This window comes from Neophocaena asiaeorientalis, unplaced genomic scaffold (genome assembly GCF_003031525.2).
Source record: "Neophocaena asiaeorientalis asiaeorientalis breed wild unplaced genomic scaffold, Neophocaena_asiaeorientalis_V1.1 scaffold49, whole genome shotgun sequence".
Classification (NCBI taxonomy): Eukaryota; Metazoa; Chordata; class Mammalia; order Artiodactyla; family Phocoenidae; genus Neophocaena; species Neophocaena asiaeorientalis.
In genome coordinates this window covers 2422964-2438730 of record NW_020172456.1, presented here as the reverse complement: position 1 = coordinate 2438730, position 15767 = coordinate 2422964, and the positions used below count along the sequence as shown (strand labels likewise).

General features: G+C 41.6%; 3 protein-coding genes and 1 pseudogene across 4 annotated transcripts in view; 1 reads left to right on the top strand and 3 right to left on the bottom strand.

The window, feature by feature from the left end:
• The window catches only part of ALKBH1 (alkB homolog 1, histone H2A dioxygenase), a 29563-nt gene extending 25959 nt beyond the window's left edge, over positions 1-3604 (bottom strand). The window contains exons 1-2 of the mRNA XM_024737876.1: positions 3412-3604; positions 1051-1159 (exon numbers count right to left, since the gene is read on the bottom strand). Of these exons, the coding sequence (XP_024593644.1) occupies positions 1051-1159; positions 3412-3603 (301 nt within the window). The 5' untranslated portion in view covers position 3604. The remainder of the gene's footprint in view (positions 1-1050; positions 1160-3411) is intronic.
• Positions 3605-3704: 100 nt separating this feature from the next.
• Positions 3705-15067, top strand: SLIRP (SRA stem-loop interacting RNA binding protein). 2 transcript variants are annotated; one of them, XM_024737844.1, is made up of 4 exons: positions 3705-3807; positions 11117-11175; positions 14394-14501; positions 14955-15067. In XM_024737844.1, the coding sequence occupies exons 1-4, from the start codon at positions 3711-3713 to the stop codon at positions 15024-15026; spliced, it is 336 nt and encodes a 111-aa protein (XP_024593612.1). In that variant the 5' UTR covers positions 3705-3710; the 3' UTR covers positions 15027-15067. The 2 variants fall into 2 exon arrangements, with proteins under 2 accessions (XP_024593612.1, XP_024593613.1); XM_024737845.1 differs by lacking the exon at positions 3705-3807 and adding an exon at positions 10723-10929 and having other exon boundaries at positions 11099-11175.
• On the bottom strand, positions 7990-10300 carry LOC112394880 (RAD52 motif-containing protein 1-like; annotated as a pseudogene).
• Positions 15068-15767, bottom strand: part of SNW1 (SNW domain containing 1) — a 32595-nt gene continuing 31895 nt past the window's right edge. The window contains exon 14 of the mRNA XM_024737843.1: positions 15068-15757. Coding sequence (XP_024593611.1) covers positions 15559-15757 — 199 coding nt within the window. The 3' untranslated portion in view covers positions 15068-15558. The remainder of the gene's footprint in view (positions 15758-15767) is intronic.

Sequence of the window (15767 nt, the reverse complement as noted above, 5' to 3'; positions counted from 1 at the left end):
TTTTTTTGCGGTACGCGGGCCTCTCACTGCTGTGGCCTCTCCCACTGCGGAGCACAGGCTTTGGACGCGCAGGCTCAGCGGCCATGGCTCACGGGCCCAGCCGCTCTGCGGCACGTGGGATCTTCCCAGACTGGGGCACGAACCCGTGTCCCCTGCATCAGCAGGCAGACTCCCAACCACTGCGCCACCAGGAAAGCCCCACAAGGCCTTTTATAAAAGTTTTAAAGCTGTTACCCTTTCCAATGTTATCAACATATACTTCAGTGCTGATAATGTACTAATAGCCGTAACACAGACCTGGCCCTTGGTACAACGAAAGTTAATTTTTTTTAAAGGAATTTTTCTTGTTTTTGACCCATATTTGAAATCACAATGCAATGTTAACTTCATGTCTTCTAGAAACAGGATGCAAATATAAAATCGTTTGGCCAAATAAGGCATTTACAAATTTTCTAAATCATTCATGATAATTAATCTATCAACATAATGGTCCCATGAGCCTAGAAAAAAGGCTAATAACACTCTTCATCGTTAATTTCTCTACCTGTAAAATGAACTACCTGATGTCATTAAAATTCAAAATTCTAGATTATTTAGTCTTTTAGGACTTTTGATCTCATTAACTTTAATTCTCTTTTCAAAAATTCAGCCTTGATGATAGCAACAATTTTTAAGTTGTTATGCCATTCGTGAATGTAGGGATTTTGAGACTTGAATGAACATTATGAGTTACTCTATCAATTCAAAGTGCTTCTTTTGCCAGAGTAGATGTTCAGAGCTGCAGCAGGGAGCCCAGAGTCAGTGCCCTAATTTTTGTTTCGTACCTGGTTTGTCACGTTCTGCACTATAAGGCAGGCATTACTGATTCCTGTTCTATCCTTTGGGAATGCCAAATAAATGGAAATCTTAGACATGGCAGAATTCAGGAGGGGTTTGGGAGTAGAACATTTGTGTGTTTAGTTTTCTTCTTTGTCTATTTACTTGATTATAACTCCTCCTCCAAAATTAGACAAATGATTGATTTTGCCTTCTGAGCTCAAGTGCACTCACCAGGATAGCCTTGGAGACCGTAGGCTCTCCACTTGCTTACGGGCTGAAGTCCAGCTCTGTACGCATCATGGTCACTGACTGAGGACACATTTAGGTGAGATTTGACCACCTGGCAGGAAGGAAACAGAAGTCAGTGGGTTAGAGCTATTTTACAGATTAACTGTGAGAATCTCAAACCTCTAAAGGCATTTCTGATATAGGGCAGTTAGGAGTCCTAAGTTTGGGGTACTAAACTTAGCTCTATCACTTACTTAATGCATGACTTAGATAAGTCACTTAACTTCTTAGAACCTCAGTTTCCTCAGCTATGTACTAATAACACAACAGGGCTATACAAAATTGAAGTAGTGATGAGAAGCAGACTAACTTTGGTCTTTAAGACTATCTTTTCCTATGATACCACACCTTTGTGATTTCTTATAGGACTCTGAATTATGAAAGGTGTTTGGTATATGTAATACTCTAAGTCACAATGCTATTTACTTCGGTTAGGGCTAACAATAATGCTCCTGAGGAACTTGTACACAGATGGTATTTAAACAGAGCTATGAGGAACACCAGGTTGGGCAGGGTGAGTGCTCAAACCACTCAGAAAAAATGGTTCAATAAAACATTGGGAATCCTGCTTGCTAGAAGTACAATATTTGCTCTCTTAGATGGAACTTCAAAATGAAACTTGTAACTTTTTGTCTTTGTTAGTTACTTAAAAATTAAGCTTTTAAGGGGCCTATGAAGGTTTCTTTGCATTTAGGAGTATCTTATGGATGGCTCATTAAACTAGTTGAGAAATCCAATATTCAGTCACTAAAGTAACTAAGGATATTTAAAAAAACCCAAACTATTCTTACATTAATAATAAACTTAGGGTCTGGCTTGCCTTAGAATACCTCCAATGTTCTCTCCCCAAAAGATATGATGATCTCTTAATCTATTAACTTTGCCAAGAGTGTAGATTTCCAGACAAACTACCAACAAGTGGCTGCTGTATATCCAGCCTCTATAATGAAATGGCTATCTGAAACTCTCTGAGAGTCCTGACCACCTAACTCTTTCAAGTACCCAGAGAACAGAATGTTTTTATTTCAAACATTTCATAATGATTTCTTAAATAGATCATACTTAATACTGCACTGTAATTCAGCAACACCCTCAAACGGGAAAGAAGTTTGTGGACCTAATCTATCATATTCTAAGCTGAAGCAAACCTCTCAGCCTTTTAAAGTTTGTCTGCTTCCTCCCTTGTCAGACTGTTAGCCATCACTTTCTCCTCCGCTCTCATCTGATGTCTTATTAATAGCAACTTTCTTCTTCTCTAATTTGCTACTTTCAATCTGTTTTGAGCTGGAGAATGAAATACTACCCATGTTTTTATGTACTCAATAGATAGTGCATTTACTGTGTACTTACTGTTTTAGGTACTGTGCCAGATACAATGTCCCCTTCTCAGGTGGCTTACATTTAAAAGTTATGTAAGTATTACGGTAAAATATGGGCAAAAGGAGTTAATGAAAGTCTGAGGGGTTCTTCCATGAGCCAAGTACACTATTCCTGTACTTTCTCTATGTTATTTTGACAACTCTAAAACCATCTCTGCTAACAAATGAAGTTTCTAAGAAGCTGAGCTCTAGACAAATATGATGTTACTACAGCATTCCAATTTTGTTACTTAGATCTATTACTAAGCTTGAAAAGAACGCCTCATCCAGCCATCTGTGGACAACACCGATGTTAAATTAGGGATCTATCTTCAGTGTTAAAGCGACTGAAAAGAAACATACGTTATAGTTGTGATTCTCCCTGCGTCCCCTTCCCCTCTCCCCGTATTTTCTTCAATTTCCATGACGAATAGTGCAGAAATAAGGTAGAAATAATGTATAGTGCTTGGATTCAGTTGCCCTTTACTTTCAACCTGGAGGGATTATCTCAGAATCTTTCAATGCCCTCTTTCTAAAAGTCCCAGAGAAGACAGGGCCTTTTATGGACAACGGTTTCTAGGAAGACTCGGGTAACTGGTTTCAAGCTGTAGAACGCTACCGTAACGTCTGCGAACACGGTTTACGTGTTTTCACACAAATCTAGGTGCAAATTCAAATGGACAGTTAATGTAAGGAATAAACACCAATTCCCAGGCATTTTTTGACCGAGGCCGCAGCCAGGAATAGCTGCGTGGAGAAATGGTCAATAGAGCCCTTCATCGCCAAAGTGTGATACTTTCTGGGCAGTTCAACTGTGCACCCATGGAAGGCGGGATCGCTCAATAATCATCAGTCTGGAAGGGAAAAGAGGTTAGGAGAACACTGAAACCTCTCCAAAAAGCGAGGCATGGCGACGGGGAGGTGCACGCCGCTCCTCTCTCCGTACCTTGTGGGCACCAGGCCCCGTGCCGCGGGCTGCGTGGGCTACCGAGAAGTCGATGACCCCTCCCAGGTCTACGGTCCCGGGGCGGCTCTGCCGGTAGAAGCGGAAAAGCTTCCGAAAGGCGTCCTCCCCAGGCTCCGCCGCCAGCGTCGCCACAGATCCCACGGCCGCCGCCATCTTCCCCATCTCCCCCATCTCGCTGCCCGGCCTCCTTTGACCCGGAAGCTGATTTCCGTGCTCCGGATCAGGCAGGCTCTTCCGGGGTCGTGACCTCAGGTCACTGGAGGTCTCTCATTCTGAAGATGGCGGCTTCGGCAGCGAGGACAGCAGTGGCGCTGCGTACGAATATCCGCCGGCCGGTTGCGTTTGTCAGAAAAATTCCATGGACCGCGGCCTCGAGTGAGTTGGAGATGTAGTAAGGGCGGAAGTTTTAGGTCCAAGCAATCCTGAAAAGCCTTGCTTTCTGCGGAGCACTTAAGTCAGCGTGGTGGTTGGATTAAGGCGGCTGAGTATGTTCCTGAGCAAGCCACTGAGCAGAAAGAAATTTTGTTTGCCATTTGCCGTTTAGGGATGCCCCTTGAGGTTTTGGGGCACGTATTCACGGCCTCTAGCCTTGCGGAGTTTAAAGGTTTAATTACTTGGAAATTTAAGACTAACGATTTAGGGGTTATTTTGACGGCAGGGTGGAGGATGGATTCAAAGTGGCAAAAGTAGTTTCAGTGATTTAGTTCAAAAGTGAGGATTTCAGGGTAGTGATAGCAGGAAGAGTCAGATTCACTTATGTTAACCAAACAAAATCGACAGATGACTTGAATGGGGGAAGAGTACGGATGGGGGAAAGGGTGGAATGACTTACAGGTTTTTAGCGTTGGTGAATTTCGTGATTAGAATGTAGGAGAAGCAGATCGAAAGAAGATGAGGAGTAAAGTTTAAATGTGTTTAGTTTGAAAAACCTGTGAGGTCTCCGTTAGTTGAACAGAGGACGGTGTGTATCGATGGAGAAATGCACTCTGAAGCCGTACTCCTTGGGTTAGAATTCCAGCTTGGCCATTTGGTAGTTGTGTAACCTGACTAACGGAAGTAACTGGGGAAAAGGGCTCACTACCGTGCCTCAGTTTCATCATCTACAAAATGGAGTCAATAATAACTTTCTCCTAGGATTGTTGATTGGATTAAATGAATTTATATGTAAACTGCTTAGACTTGTGCTCAATACAGAGTAAGTACTCAATAAGTGATAGTTGTTTTCATGATTACAAAAATTGAAGCTCATGGGAGAGGCCTAGGCTGGAGATAGAGGGCTGGGAGTAATCAGTACTGAAATCTCTCACCAACGTTGATTTTTGTCAGCTGCAGTTTTGAGTTAAGGTTTTTACATATGCTTACAAAACTTTAAAAATCCGTGGTCACTTTTGCAGACATTCATGTATCAGGTCAGCTCCCTTAAACAAGGAATGGAATGAGTGTGGGTAGTAGAATGGGAAATAGATCAGTTTGTTGCCCACCTTCTCAGACCACACCCAGCAGAATGTCTTGCTTTAGGCCCTGTGAAACTGGAAAGGCCGAGGGGTTTCTGCAAGCATCTTGCAGATGCGTTTCCAGACCATAATGGACTTGCTCAAGATCCTTAAAGAGTGTATAAAATACGACCTTGACTACAGTCTCTCTCAGTTCATTCATTCAGCAGATGTTTAAGGAGTATCTGTTATGTGGTAGGCATTGTTCTTGGTGTTTGCAGCTGTTTTTCCATAACAGTTGTGGGTAATTTGGGAAAAGGGTTACTTTCTAGAGCTAGTTTGTTTTGGAAGTGAATGTTTTCTAGAACTTTTAATACCTGGTTTAAAACTATTTTGTTTATCCTCCAGTAATATGTTCTGTGTGAGAGCCTGATCTTGGTTTGATCAACTATTAGAGCACTACAGAAATTTAGCCCCTGTGGCTGGTTGAAGGATTACTGGACATTTATTTATTCATTCAGCAAATATTGCCCTGTTGTGTATCAATCACTGTGGACGTAGTGGACTCAACACTTGGCAAGCTTATGGTATAGTGGTGGGGGTGAGGAGACTTACAAACAACAAATATAGGCAGTTTTTGAACCAGTGAGGTTTAAATGAACTAGGGTGGTGAAACAGGTAACATGAACTGTAAATCAGTGAAAGTACAAGCGCTGTAGCACAGAAGAGAAAGCGATCATGTAGTTTTTTGTTTTTTTCAAATTTAATGTGTGATTTTTAATAGATCCTGTGTTGAGGGGGGAAATTTAGAAAACACATTTAGGAAACAATTTGGAAGTTTAAAATATATACTGGTGTTACCAAGTCCAAGCTTGTGCTACTCACTGCACGACAGGCCAGTAAATTGAGAGATGAGTTGTTGGGTGGGGCAAAGAATAGCAGCTTTATTCGGAAAGCCAGCAGACCAAGAAGATAGTGGACTAGTGTCCCAAAGAAACACCTTCCCTGAGTTAAAATTCAGGCTTCTTTTATGCTGAAAGGGAAGCGGGTAAACCCCTGGTTCCAGCCAGACTCTGGAGGGGATGTGTTAATTTCTTCTTTGGTACAGCCATTCACAGGTGGGCCTGGTCCGGACATTTCCTATGAGCTAAACAAAGGTATTTTAGCTTAACACTCATTACCAGGGAGGCAGGGTTCCCAGAGATGGGCCATTATGTATAATTTTTTTTTTTAAAGAAGATGTTGGGGGTAGGAGTTTATTAATTAATTAATTAATTAATTATTTTGCTGCGTTGGGTCTTTGTTTCTGTGCGAGAGCTATCTCTAGTTGTGGCAAGTGGGGGCCACTCTTCATAGCGGTGCGTGGGCCTCTCACTATCGCGGCCTCTCTTGTTGCGGAGCACAGGCTCAGTAGTTGTGGCTCACGGGCCTAGTTGCTCCGCGGCATGTGGGATCCTCCCAGACCAGGGCTCGAACCCGTGTCCCCTGTATTAGGCAGATTCTCAACCACTGGGCTACCAGGGAAGCCCCATTATGTATAATTTAAGCTTTATAGGCAACATCCCTTTAGTGATTAACTTGTCATACAATACAAAAGTTCTTCCCTATGACACTGGGAGTTAGATGAAATTAGGAAATTATCATTGACTTGTAAGTGTGATAATGATATTGTGGCTATAAATTATGTCTTTATTCCTAGGACAGGAGTGCTGAAGTATTGAGAGACGTAATGGCACTGATGTGTGTATCTTACTTAAAAATGTTTTTGAAAAACTACATATATATGCATGCATATAGATAAGTGTATATGACAAAATGTTAAGAATGACTGAATTTAGATTGTGGGTGGAGTTGTACATCTCTGCTTGCAGCCAATATGTGTAGATGTCACTACCTAATTCAGGAAGCAATTTTTTGAAAACTCCTCACTGTTTAACTGTTACACCTTAGGGAAGAGGATCTATGTTCATTTTGTGGGGTCTCTCCTCTGGCCATGCCCAGTGATCACATCAATCTCCAGAGAACGGTTCAGCTTCCTATCTATGCTTCCCAGAGCTGTTAATTTGTTCTTGGTAGAGATGGACAAATTAATGTATTGTTTATTCTTTTACTTCCTGTTCTTAGAGAACAAATTTAAATAAGTGACTTTTTGTCCTATATTGAGGTTAACATCCAGTTTCTCTATGGATCCACTGGTGTGTTTTAACATAGTATTGTGGGTCATCAACTTTACTACTCCCAACTTTAGCACAGCTACTCACACACTACACACTCACATCCCTGAAGGTCTGTGTGTGCCTCAGTTTGGCTCTGCTAGGTGAACAATGCTTATTTTTTTTATATGTATAACTGATTTACTTTGTTATAAAACAGAAACTAACACACCATTGTAAAGCAAATATATTCCAACAAAGATGTTAAAAAAATAAAATGTTGCCATTTCCTCCAAACTCTCAGTATTCACGTCTCATTATTAATTCACCACTCTGTTATTAGGGGTTACCACTGAATCAGTGATGACTCCAGAACTTCTGTAGAAGGGGTTTGGGGCAGGTGAGCAATTCATTCTGGGAAAGAGAGTCTAAAACCAAGTGAATGGCCGTTGAATTAGCATGGGCAAACTTCCCACATCCCACCTTGTCTCAACAGAGCCATTAATCTAGAAAAAACTACAGTGTCACTTTTCAGAGGTCTACCCTGTGTGCACACATGGAGAAGACACTTAGAATGTTAAAGTCAGCATGTTAAGTAATTTTCTTGAAATACTATAACTAGCACCCTATTTACTTTCTTCACAGGCCTTTTCATAATCTATTTAATTTTAGTCCTTTTTAATTGTCTGGTACACCTTTAACACCTAAACTCCAAGAGAGAAGGAGTTTCATCTTATTTCCAATGCCTAGCACATAATGGTTTCTAAATGGAACTGATTCCAAAATTGGCCTCATTTAGGAAAGGATCTGCTGTTATAATCAGGTTTCGGAAATCTTTAGTATCAATATGGAATCCTTTCCTCTCACATTTCACAGGAAGCTAAACTTCTTAAAGCCCAAACATGGATGCGTCTGAAGTTTCCTTGACTGATTTAAATTGAATTAAAATAATTATATTGTACAGGAAAACTTGAAAAATTTTTACATTTTTCAGAACATAACCACCTTTTCTTTCTCTACTTTCTTCCCTTAAAAACAAACTTTGCAACACTGGGGTGAGTTAAATAATCAGAAATCTAGCCCCAAATTAAGCTCTCAATGACATGAAACACATTTTTTGCTCCTTTTTAATAAAAACCCTATATGTAGTACATTAATGTTTTCTTTTAGAAATTACGTTGACAACTTAATCCCTAATTTGAGGCATCCATATAATTGGTTTACAGAAAGGTTCTTCGGCAAAATATTTAACACAAGATATATATGAGATGCTGAGATCTGGGTAATATACCTTACTTGAAAGGCAGGAATAGTTTTTAAACACTGTAGCATAATCACACTTAAGGCCATAGTTACTTTCTTCGCAAATCCCTGCAATTCTATTAGAGGGGAGTTCTAAAAGGCCTGTGTCTTCTCCTGTGTTCACAACTGTAGACGTACACTGATGGCCCTCTCCAAACTTCAAATAAGGGGCCAGAGACAAGGCTCGGGACTTGGAAAAGTCCTAGAAACTCCCTGCCTCCGAAGCAGTTTCAGAGTTTCACCTTTTCCGAAGGATGACAGCTGAGTAGACATGCCAAAGTCTTCCAAATCCTGCTGGTTGTTTTGAATTATGGCTACACTGGCTGTGTACCCCTTGAGTTTTTATCTCCACATACTTGAATTAAATCCTGTAGTTCCTCTTCGGTTCTAGCATCTCTGACCTCTTCACACGGTCTATATGCCACAGCTATTTTACCACTTTCTAAAACCACAATCAGCAGTTTCTGGAATGCACCTCTCGTAGCCTTCTGAATAGCAACCTTCTGGGTTACCTTCCTTTTCATAAGGAATGATAATGACCCTTCCTGCAAGTTATCCAGAGGTTCCTCAGCCACGCCAACTCCGGGACTCCTGCACTCGTGGGAGGGCAACACCACCTCCTGATGATCCTTTTTGACCACGCATTGAAACCAAAGTAGTAATTTGCCAATTCTTGGCATCTGGAGCTGTTTAGGGCAGGCGTATTATGTTGAACCGCCTTATGTCTGGTGCTGAGACGAACCTTCACTGGAGATGTCTGAAAAAGCTGCTTCTGGACGCATGGCTTTTGGGCTCTGTGGGCATCCCTTGCTGAATAAAACTTGACGATGGCATAGAACCCAGGACCGGCCACTGCTGCGTTTGGGAAGACTCGGACCGAATACAGAAGGCCAAACTGGGAGAAGATTGCAAGGCCTCGGCCGTGGGTCCAGAGCTCAGCTCCCACCCCAGCAAGGTTTTGTCACCCGCGATGGGAACCGCGAAAGGTACCAACTCCACCATTTTACCGTCACCGTACGTGCGCGGCTCGGGGCGCAAGCGGACTGCGCCTCAACAATGCTTATTTTGAACTCTTCTGCCTGCTGCTGCCTGCTAGCTAAAAGGTCAGCAGTATTTCCAGTGTTTCAGTATTTTAAGGTTGGCTGCTGACTTGCGTCGACAACAGAGAACAGTAGTTAGGAGAAGGTGCAGCTGATGGGCTCAGCCAGAGTCGCAGGCCAGTAAAGGCTGTTTCACAGGGCCAGGGAAGGGTCTCTTCACAGCACAAGTGGTCAGTCGGGCTGATGCAGTGAGGCTGCTCAGTAACTTACTGGGAAACCAGGGGCGGTGGGCACACACTTGAAGGCTGCAGGCACTTTGGGCAGAGTGAGGAGCAGCGCGAACGTTCAGCTTCGGGGCCAAAAGGAAACCGGGGATCCTGCCGCCATCTGCGCAGCCATCCGGTCAGGGACACGCGGTACCCACTTATCCAAGTTCTGGTGGGCAGCCACGCGGCGGGGAGGAGGCCAGCAGCGGCCAGGTGGGATCTGGTAAGGATTTGGCAGACGCTCTGGGGGAGGCGGGCTTCAGAGGTGTGCAGCAAGCCCTGAAGCTGCCGGCGCCCTCCGTGTCCCCTTCAACGAGATACACCTGGGCGCGCAGCCAGAGCGCTGGAGACATTGGGGAAGCTGTGAGGCCTCAGCTGCATGCATACGGCCAAGTTTGTTGGACACCTTCGAGTCCCCAGGCCTGGTGAACTACGCTGGGGGTGAACCACTGCTGCACGGTTAAATTTGAGTTGGGCCCCTGCAAACCTGTGAGTTCTGGTTTGCAGCTGCAGGCTGTGCAGGAAAAAGTAGCACCCACACTTCCTCGTCCCAGTCTCACGCTTCACGCTCTTCCTGGGTGCCGAGAGTATCATGACGTACGGATCCCGCACCCACCCAGCCCTGCACAGCTACTGCAGCAGGTGCGGGGTGCAGAGTTCCACACATTAGTCTCACCCCAGCGTTTACAGCATCACCCCACACTTCCTGGACGCGGGCACGCCGATCATGTAGTTTTTGATCTTTAAAATAATCTATTCATCTTTAAGGCTTCACAGGGCTAGTATGTTGTCTTGTTTTGCAGTAGGAGCCCAATAAAATCTGTGAATGTTTTTGGCCTGGGTCTTGAAGGATAGATACAATTTAGGTAAAAGGAGATTGGATTACTACATGTTAAAGGGAAAGAACAGCAGGCAAAGACAGGAATCCACAGGACAGATACACAGATTTTCATTTGTTGTACTAGAAAGTAACTATGGGCATGCAATGGGAAGTAAGGCAGGAAGGATAGGTAGGGTCGACTCAACAAACTTTTAAGAGTAACAACGATATAACCTAATGTAAACTAAATAATGAAAGGCAAGTAAATTGAGATTTTATTTGGAAATCTCTAATATAGCTAACAACATGATGTACTGTAATTGTTTTTCTGTCTTCTGTGTAATCTTCTGAAGGATTATAATCCATGCGTTTAGCACAGTACCTGGTGTGGTGAAGACACTCAGTATTTGCTGGGGATGAAGATTACAGTCAACTCAGCAATTTATCTGTCCATGTTCCCACCTCATCACCTTCCCAAATCTAGTACGTTACAATTTTATAATCAATACCATAGCTATTTCCTAGATCTTAAGGCTTCAAGGGAATACAAAGTAACTAACTCCTGTTCACAAGAAGTTTGGGAGCTTTAGGAGCCCTTTTGGTTTCTATATCAATCTAGGATGGACGATACAAAATTAACAACTCTTAATAGTTTTCTCTTCTTATACAGGTGAACTGAGAGAACACTTTTCACAATTTGGCCATGTACGAAAGTGCACTGTTCCTTTTGTGAGTATTATCTTTTTTAAAAAAAGTAATAATGTTATCCTCTAATTCTTGATTTTTTGTGTGTGAAAGCATTATCAATTTATAGAATTTGTAATGAAGTGAAGCTGTTCAGTCTTTGTTGATTAAATTATGGGTGATACTACTTTAAAAAAATAAACCTTATCCTAGGTATTTGAGGTATTTGTGTTAGTTTTTTATTGTTGCATAAAATTATGACAAACTTAATGGCTCAAAACAACACACATACATTATCTCACAGTTTGTACAGATCAGGAGTCCAGGCATAGCTTTGCTGGGTCCTCTATTCAGAGTTTCACGTAGCTGCAATCCAGGTGTCAGCTGGAGCTGCAGTCTCATCAGAGGCTCAACTGGGAACGATTGATTTCCAAGCTCCCTTAGGTTGTTGGTAGAATCAGTCTTTCAGCTGTAGGAGTGGGGTGTCTGCTATCTTTCTGGCTTTCAGCTGGAGGCTGCTCTCAGCTCCTAGGAACTGCCTGCAGTTCCTTGTTAGCCAGCTTCTCTCCCATGTGGCAGCTTGCTTCAAAGTCAGCAAGGGAGTTTCTCTGGTCTGGTAAGATAGTTTTATAATGTAGTCTTTGGAGTGACACCCCATCATCCTTGCTGTATAACCTGATTAAGGGAGCAATATCCCATCACTTTTGCTATATTCTTACAGTTAGAAGCGTGTCATAGGCCTTGCCCACATTCAAGGGGAGAGACTATACAGGGTCAACATGGTGGGACACATGGAGATCTTGGGGCTATTTTGGAATTTTGTCTATTACAGTGTTGTAATAAGGACTTCAGAGAGTAGAGGGTAATTTTATCAAACTAACTGGTGGAGAATATTTTAACCTTTAACCTCATTGAGTTGAGTGCTTTTTGTGTGTGTTTATATTTGCTACATTTTATTTGCCTCCTCATGAGGGTTTAGAAATCAATCTATAGGGAATTCCCTAGCGGTCCAGTGGTAAGGACTCTGTGCTCTCACTGTGGAGGGCGTGGGTTCAATCCCTGGTGGGGGAACTAAGATCCCACAAGCCTCGGGGTATGGCATAAATAAGTAAATAAGTTTAAAAAAAAGTAATGGAGTCCTTTAATTCCAAAAAAAAGTCTTAAAAAAATCAATCTATAGATTTGTTCTACTTTATCCTGGGCTTTTTCTGTGGACTCTCTAGATTACTGTTTTTTGGGGTGTGTGACGTGAATACACAGAGTTTACACATGCTTCACTAAAACTGCTTTTTTCCTCATGGCACTGAAAAGGCTGTGGTAAAGTATCAACTTAAATTCTTAACGCTTGGTTAAACGTTACTTGCCTTGCAAAGATCTAACAGATTATGCATATCCAGTGCTAATAAAGGTGTAGGGAAACTGGTACTGAAATTGTTGAGAAGTTAACTGATACCTTCACTGAAGGGTAATTTGGCAAAATCTATTAACAATAAGAATTTGCCTTTGATCTAGCAGTTCCATTTCTAGGAATTTATTCTACAGAAATGTGAGGGCAAGAACGTTCAAAACAGCATTGTTTAATAGTATCATAATTGGAAAATCTAAGTGTTCATCAGTGGGGTTGGTTAAATAGATACTAATTCATTGATACAATGGGATTTATAGTTGATTAAAAAAATGAGCATGCGTATTACAGACATGAAAATCTATAAGCATAAAAAATAGTTTTAAAAGTGTATGAAATTGGGCTTCCCTGGTGGCGCAGTGGTTGAGAGTCCGCCTGCCGATGCAGGGGACACGGGTTCGTGCCCCGGTCCGGGAAGATCCCACATGCCGCGGAGCGGCTAGGCCCTTGAGCCATGGCCGCTGAGCCTGCGCGTCTGGAGCCTGTGCTCCGCAACGGGAGAGGTCACAACAGTGAGAGGCCCGTGTACCCCTCCTCCAAAAAAAAAAGTGATGAACTTTGTATTTTTTGAAGAGCATTAAAAAAAATGTTTCTTGGGAATTCCCTGGCGGTCCAGTGGTTAGGACTCCGTGCTTCTACTGCAGGGGGCAAAGGGTTCGATCCCTAGTTGGGGAACCAAGATCCTGCATGCCATGCGGCCAAAAAATAAATAAATAAAAATATTAAAAAATAAAAAAAGTTTCTCCAAAAGGTAACATTTTTCTTGGTTGCTATTTCCCTCTTAAAAGAACTTAGGAGCCAGAGTTAAGAGATTTTAGATTTAAACATGAGGTTTTGATTCTTGGGAAAATTAAGTAATGTGTAACAGGAAGAAAATTAGTTTCTAGTAACAAGTTCATTGTACTCAAGTTAGAAATGCAGGTTCCAATTTTAGATACATAGTATCTAAATTTTAGCACAAAAATGTTAATGCCTTTACAAATAGAAATGGCCACATGGAGTAGAGTGCTTTAGAAATCGTCCTATCTATCTGAGGTAAGGAGTGAATCACTGGGACATTAACAGAAACTTTTCCTGTGTTCTAGGTTAATCTTATAAACTTACCTTCCAGGTATATGGGGGCAATTTCCAAGAATGTGTTTTTGGGGGCAGAGCACAACATAACTTTGTAACAAGACTGATGATGTACATTGAGTGAATAGACATCTTGGCCTTTTTTACATAGAAGGGCTGGAGGGCTGGGCAGGGTACGTCTAAGCACACTAGAATCTCTGATGTATAAGACATATAGAATCTGATATATAGGTTGAATGATAAGCACTCTGTCTTTTGCACAAAGGGAAGTAGCAGAACTGCTTAAATTAACCAGAAGTCTAGAACTAGGTAAATAAGGGTAACTTTTTTTTTCTTTTTCATTAGGAGCATGTGATGATAATGGTGGTAGTTGTGATGAGGGTGGTTAATCTCAGAAATTACTAGAAATGCACCTAGGTTTTAAGGGTTAATTTTCTAGTTTCTAGAAGTGCAGAAGTTAGAAACAGGAAGAGTATTTCTTTATGTGATCAAAATTTCGCTTGACTGTTGCTGTTAATGGTTTATATCTAGAATGACACAGAAAGCTCTTTACTCATACTTTATTTCTCCAGTGGCAGTAGAGAAGCAGAGAGAGTGTTATGATTAAGAGATTAAGCTTTGGGTAAATAGGAGAGTATTTGTATTAAAGCAGGGTTTTTTATATTTATTAAAATGTGTTTTACTCCACTTTGGCAGATGAAAAAGTTAGTAGTTTGATTTGGAACTCCTAGAAACTTTCTCAAGTTCATGATTATTAATCTCTTCCTAAATTTTGAATTTTTAGGACAAAGAGACTGGCTTTCACAGAGGTATGGGCTGGATTCAGTTTTCTTCAGAAGAAGAACTTCACAATGCACTACAACAGGAAAATCATGTTATTGATGGAGTAAAGGTAAATATTTTTCTGTATCATGTCATGAGCTTTCTGTTTATCAGTTAAATAGGTCAGAAGTGTGAAATGACAGGGACTTTGGAAGATGTGTAATTTAATGTTTGTTAAAGAATGGTGGTGGTGGGAGAGTGCCCAGTTCTAAAAGGTCTGGAAAGGGAAGTACAAGAAGACACTTTAATGGTTAGCAAGGTATATGCAACACAGAACAGTGGAAACAGCAGGGAGACCCTGGTTGAAATCCTGGCTTTTCCACTTACTATGTGACCTTGGGCCAGACTGACTTACAATTTTTAATTGAAGTTCAGAGAGTCTTAAGTACAAGGAACAAATAACATCCTTTGACTTCCTGGTGCTGACTCCCTAATAAAACAACAGTTTTCAGTTTTAATGTTTTTGCAGACATTGCCTTTCCTTAGAGTGCTTATTATGTGATGATTGCTTTTTTTTTCCCAGCTCCATGTTCAAGTTCAAAAACCCAAAGCTTTGCAAGGGGACCAAACATCTGATGAAGAGAGAGATTTTTGAGAACATCACTGCCTATTAAATAAAGTAAACAAAACTGGAAATTCTGTCTAAATGTTTTTATTGGAAACAGATAGTTGCACCAAGCAAGAGCTTACTTTCCCCACTCCAAATTAAAACAGAGCACAACAGGGGCCAACATCATCATTTGGCAGGACAGTTCCAATATGTGAACATCCTTCTTTCTACGTGCTGTGGGCTAACTTTATTTGTAAGCAGTCATTCTTAGACAAAATATTAACCCCAAAGTACTAATGTCACTCGAAAGGGAAGTGGCCTTAATTTCATGTGTGGGGCAGTATGTTCTGTAAATGCCAAAAGGTGGGAGAGAGCACAAACACAACCCACTCTTTAAAAAAAACTAAATAATTCAAAGTAGAATTTTTCCATCCCCCCCTTTCTCCTATAATAAAAAGTAATGCTGGGCTCTGACACCCAGATTTAGTTTTCATCCTGGCCATTTATAAAGTGTTCCCCTATATGACTTTCATCATTAGGGTTATGAATAATAGTTCATTCACTCTGAAGAAAGTATCTACTCCTTTCTCCTCTTCTTGCCTTCATGCTCATGTTCCTTGGGGCGGCTGCTATCTGAGGGTCTTTTAGAGCCACCGTGCTGTTTGGCTTCTTCCAAAAATTTGTCCAAACCAAAAGGATCCTCCTCAAACTGAACTGGTCCTTCTCGGCCTCTTTGTCTACGGTCTGAACCAGAAAACTCCTTATCGGGAACAAATCTAGGGAAAA

Bases quoted from the DNA above. Each gene is read 5' to 3' on its own strand.
- SLIRP (XM_024737844.1), top strand. From the start codon at position 3,711: ATGGCGGCTTCGGCAGCGAGGACAGCAGTGGCGCTGCGTACGAATATC. The intron at 3,808-11,116 runs GTGAGTTGGAGA...CTTCTTATACAG, and splicing joins TCCATGGACCGCGGCCTCGA to GTGAACTGAGAGAACACTTT. The intron at 11,176-14,393 runs GTGAGTATTATC...TTGAATTTTTAG, and splicing joins GAAAGTGCACTGTTCCTTTT to GACAAAGAGACTGGCTTTCA.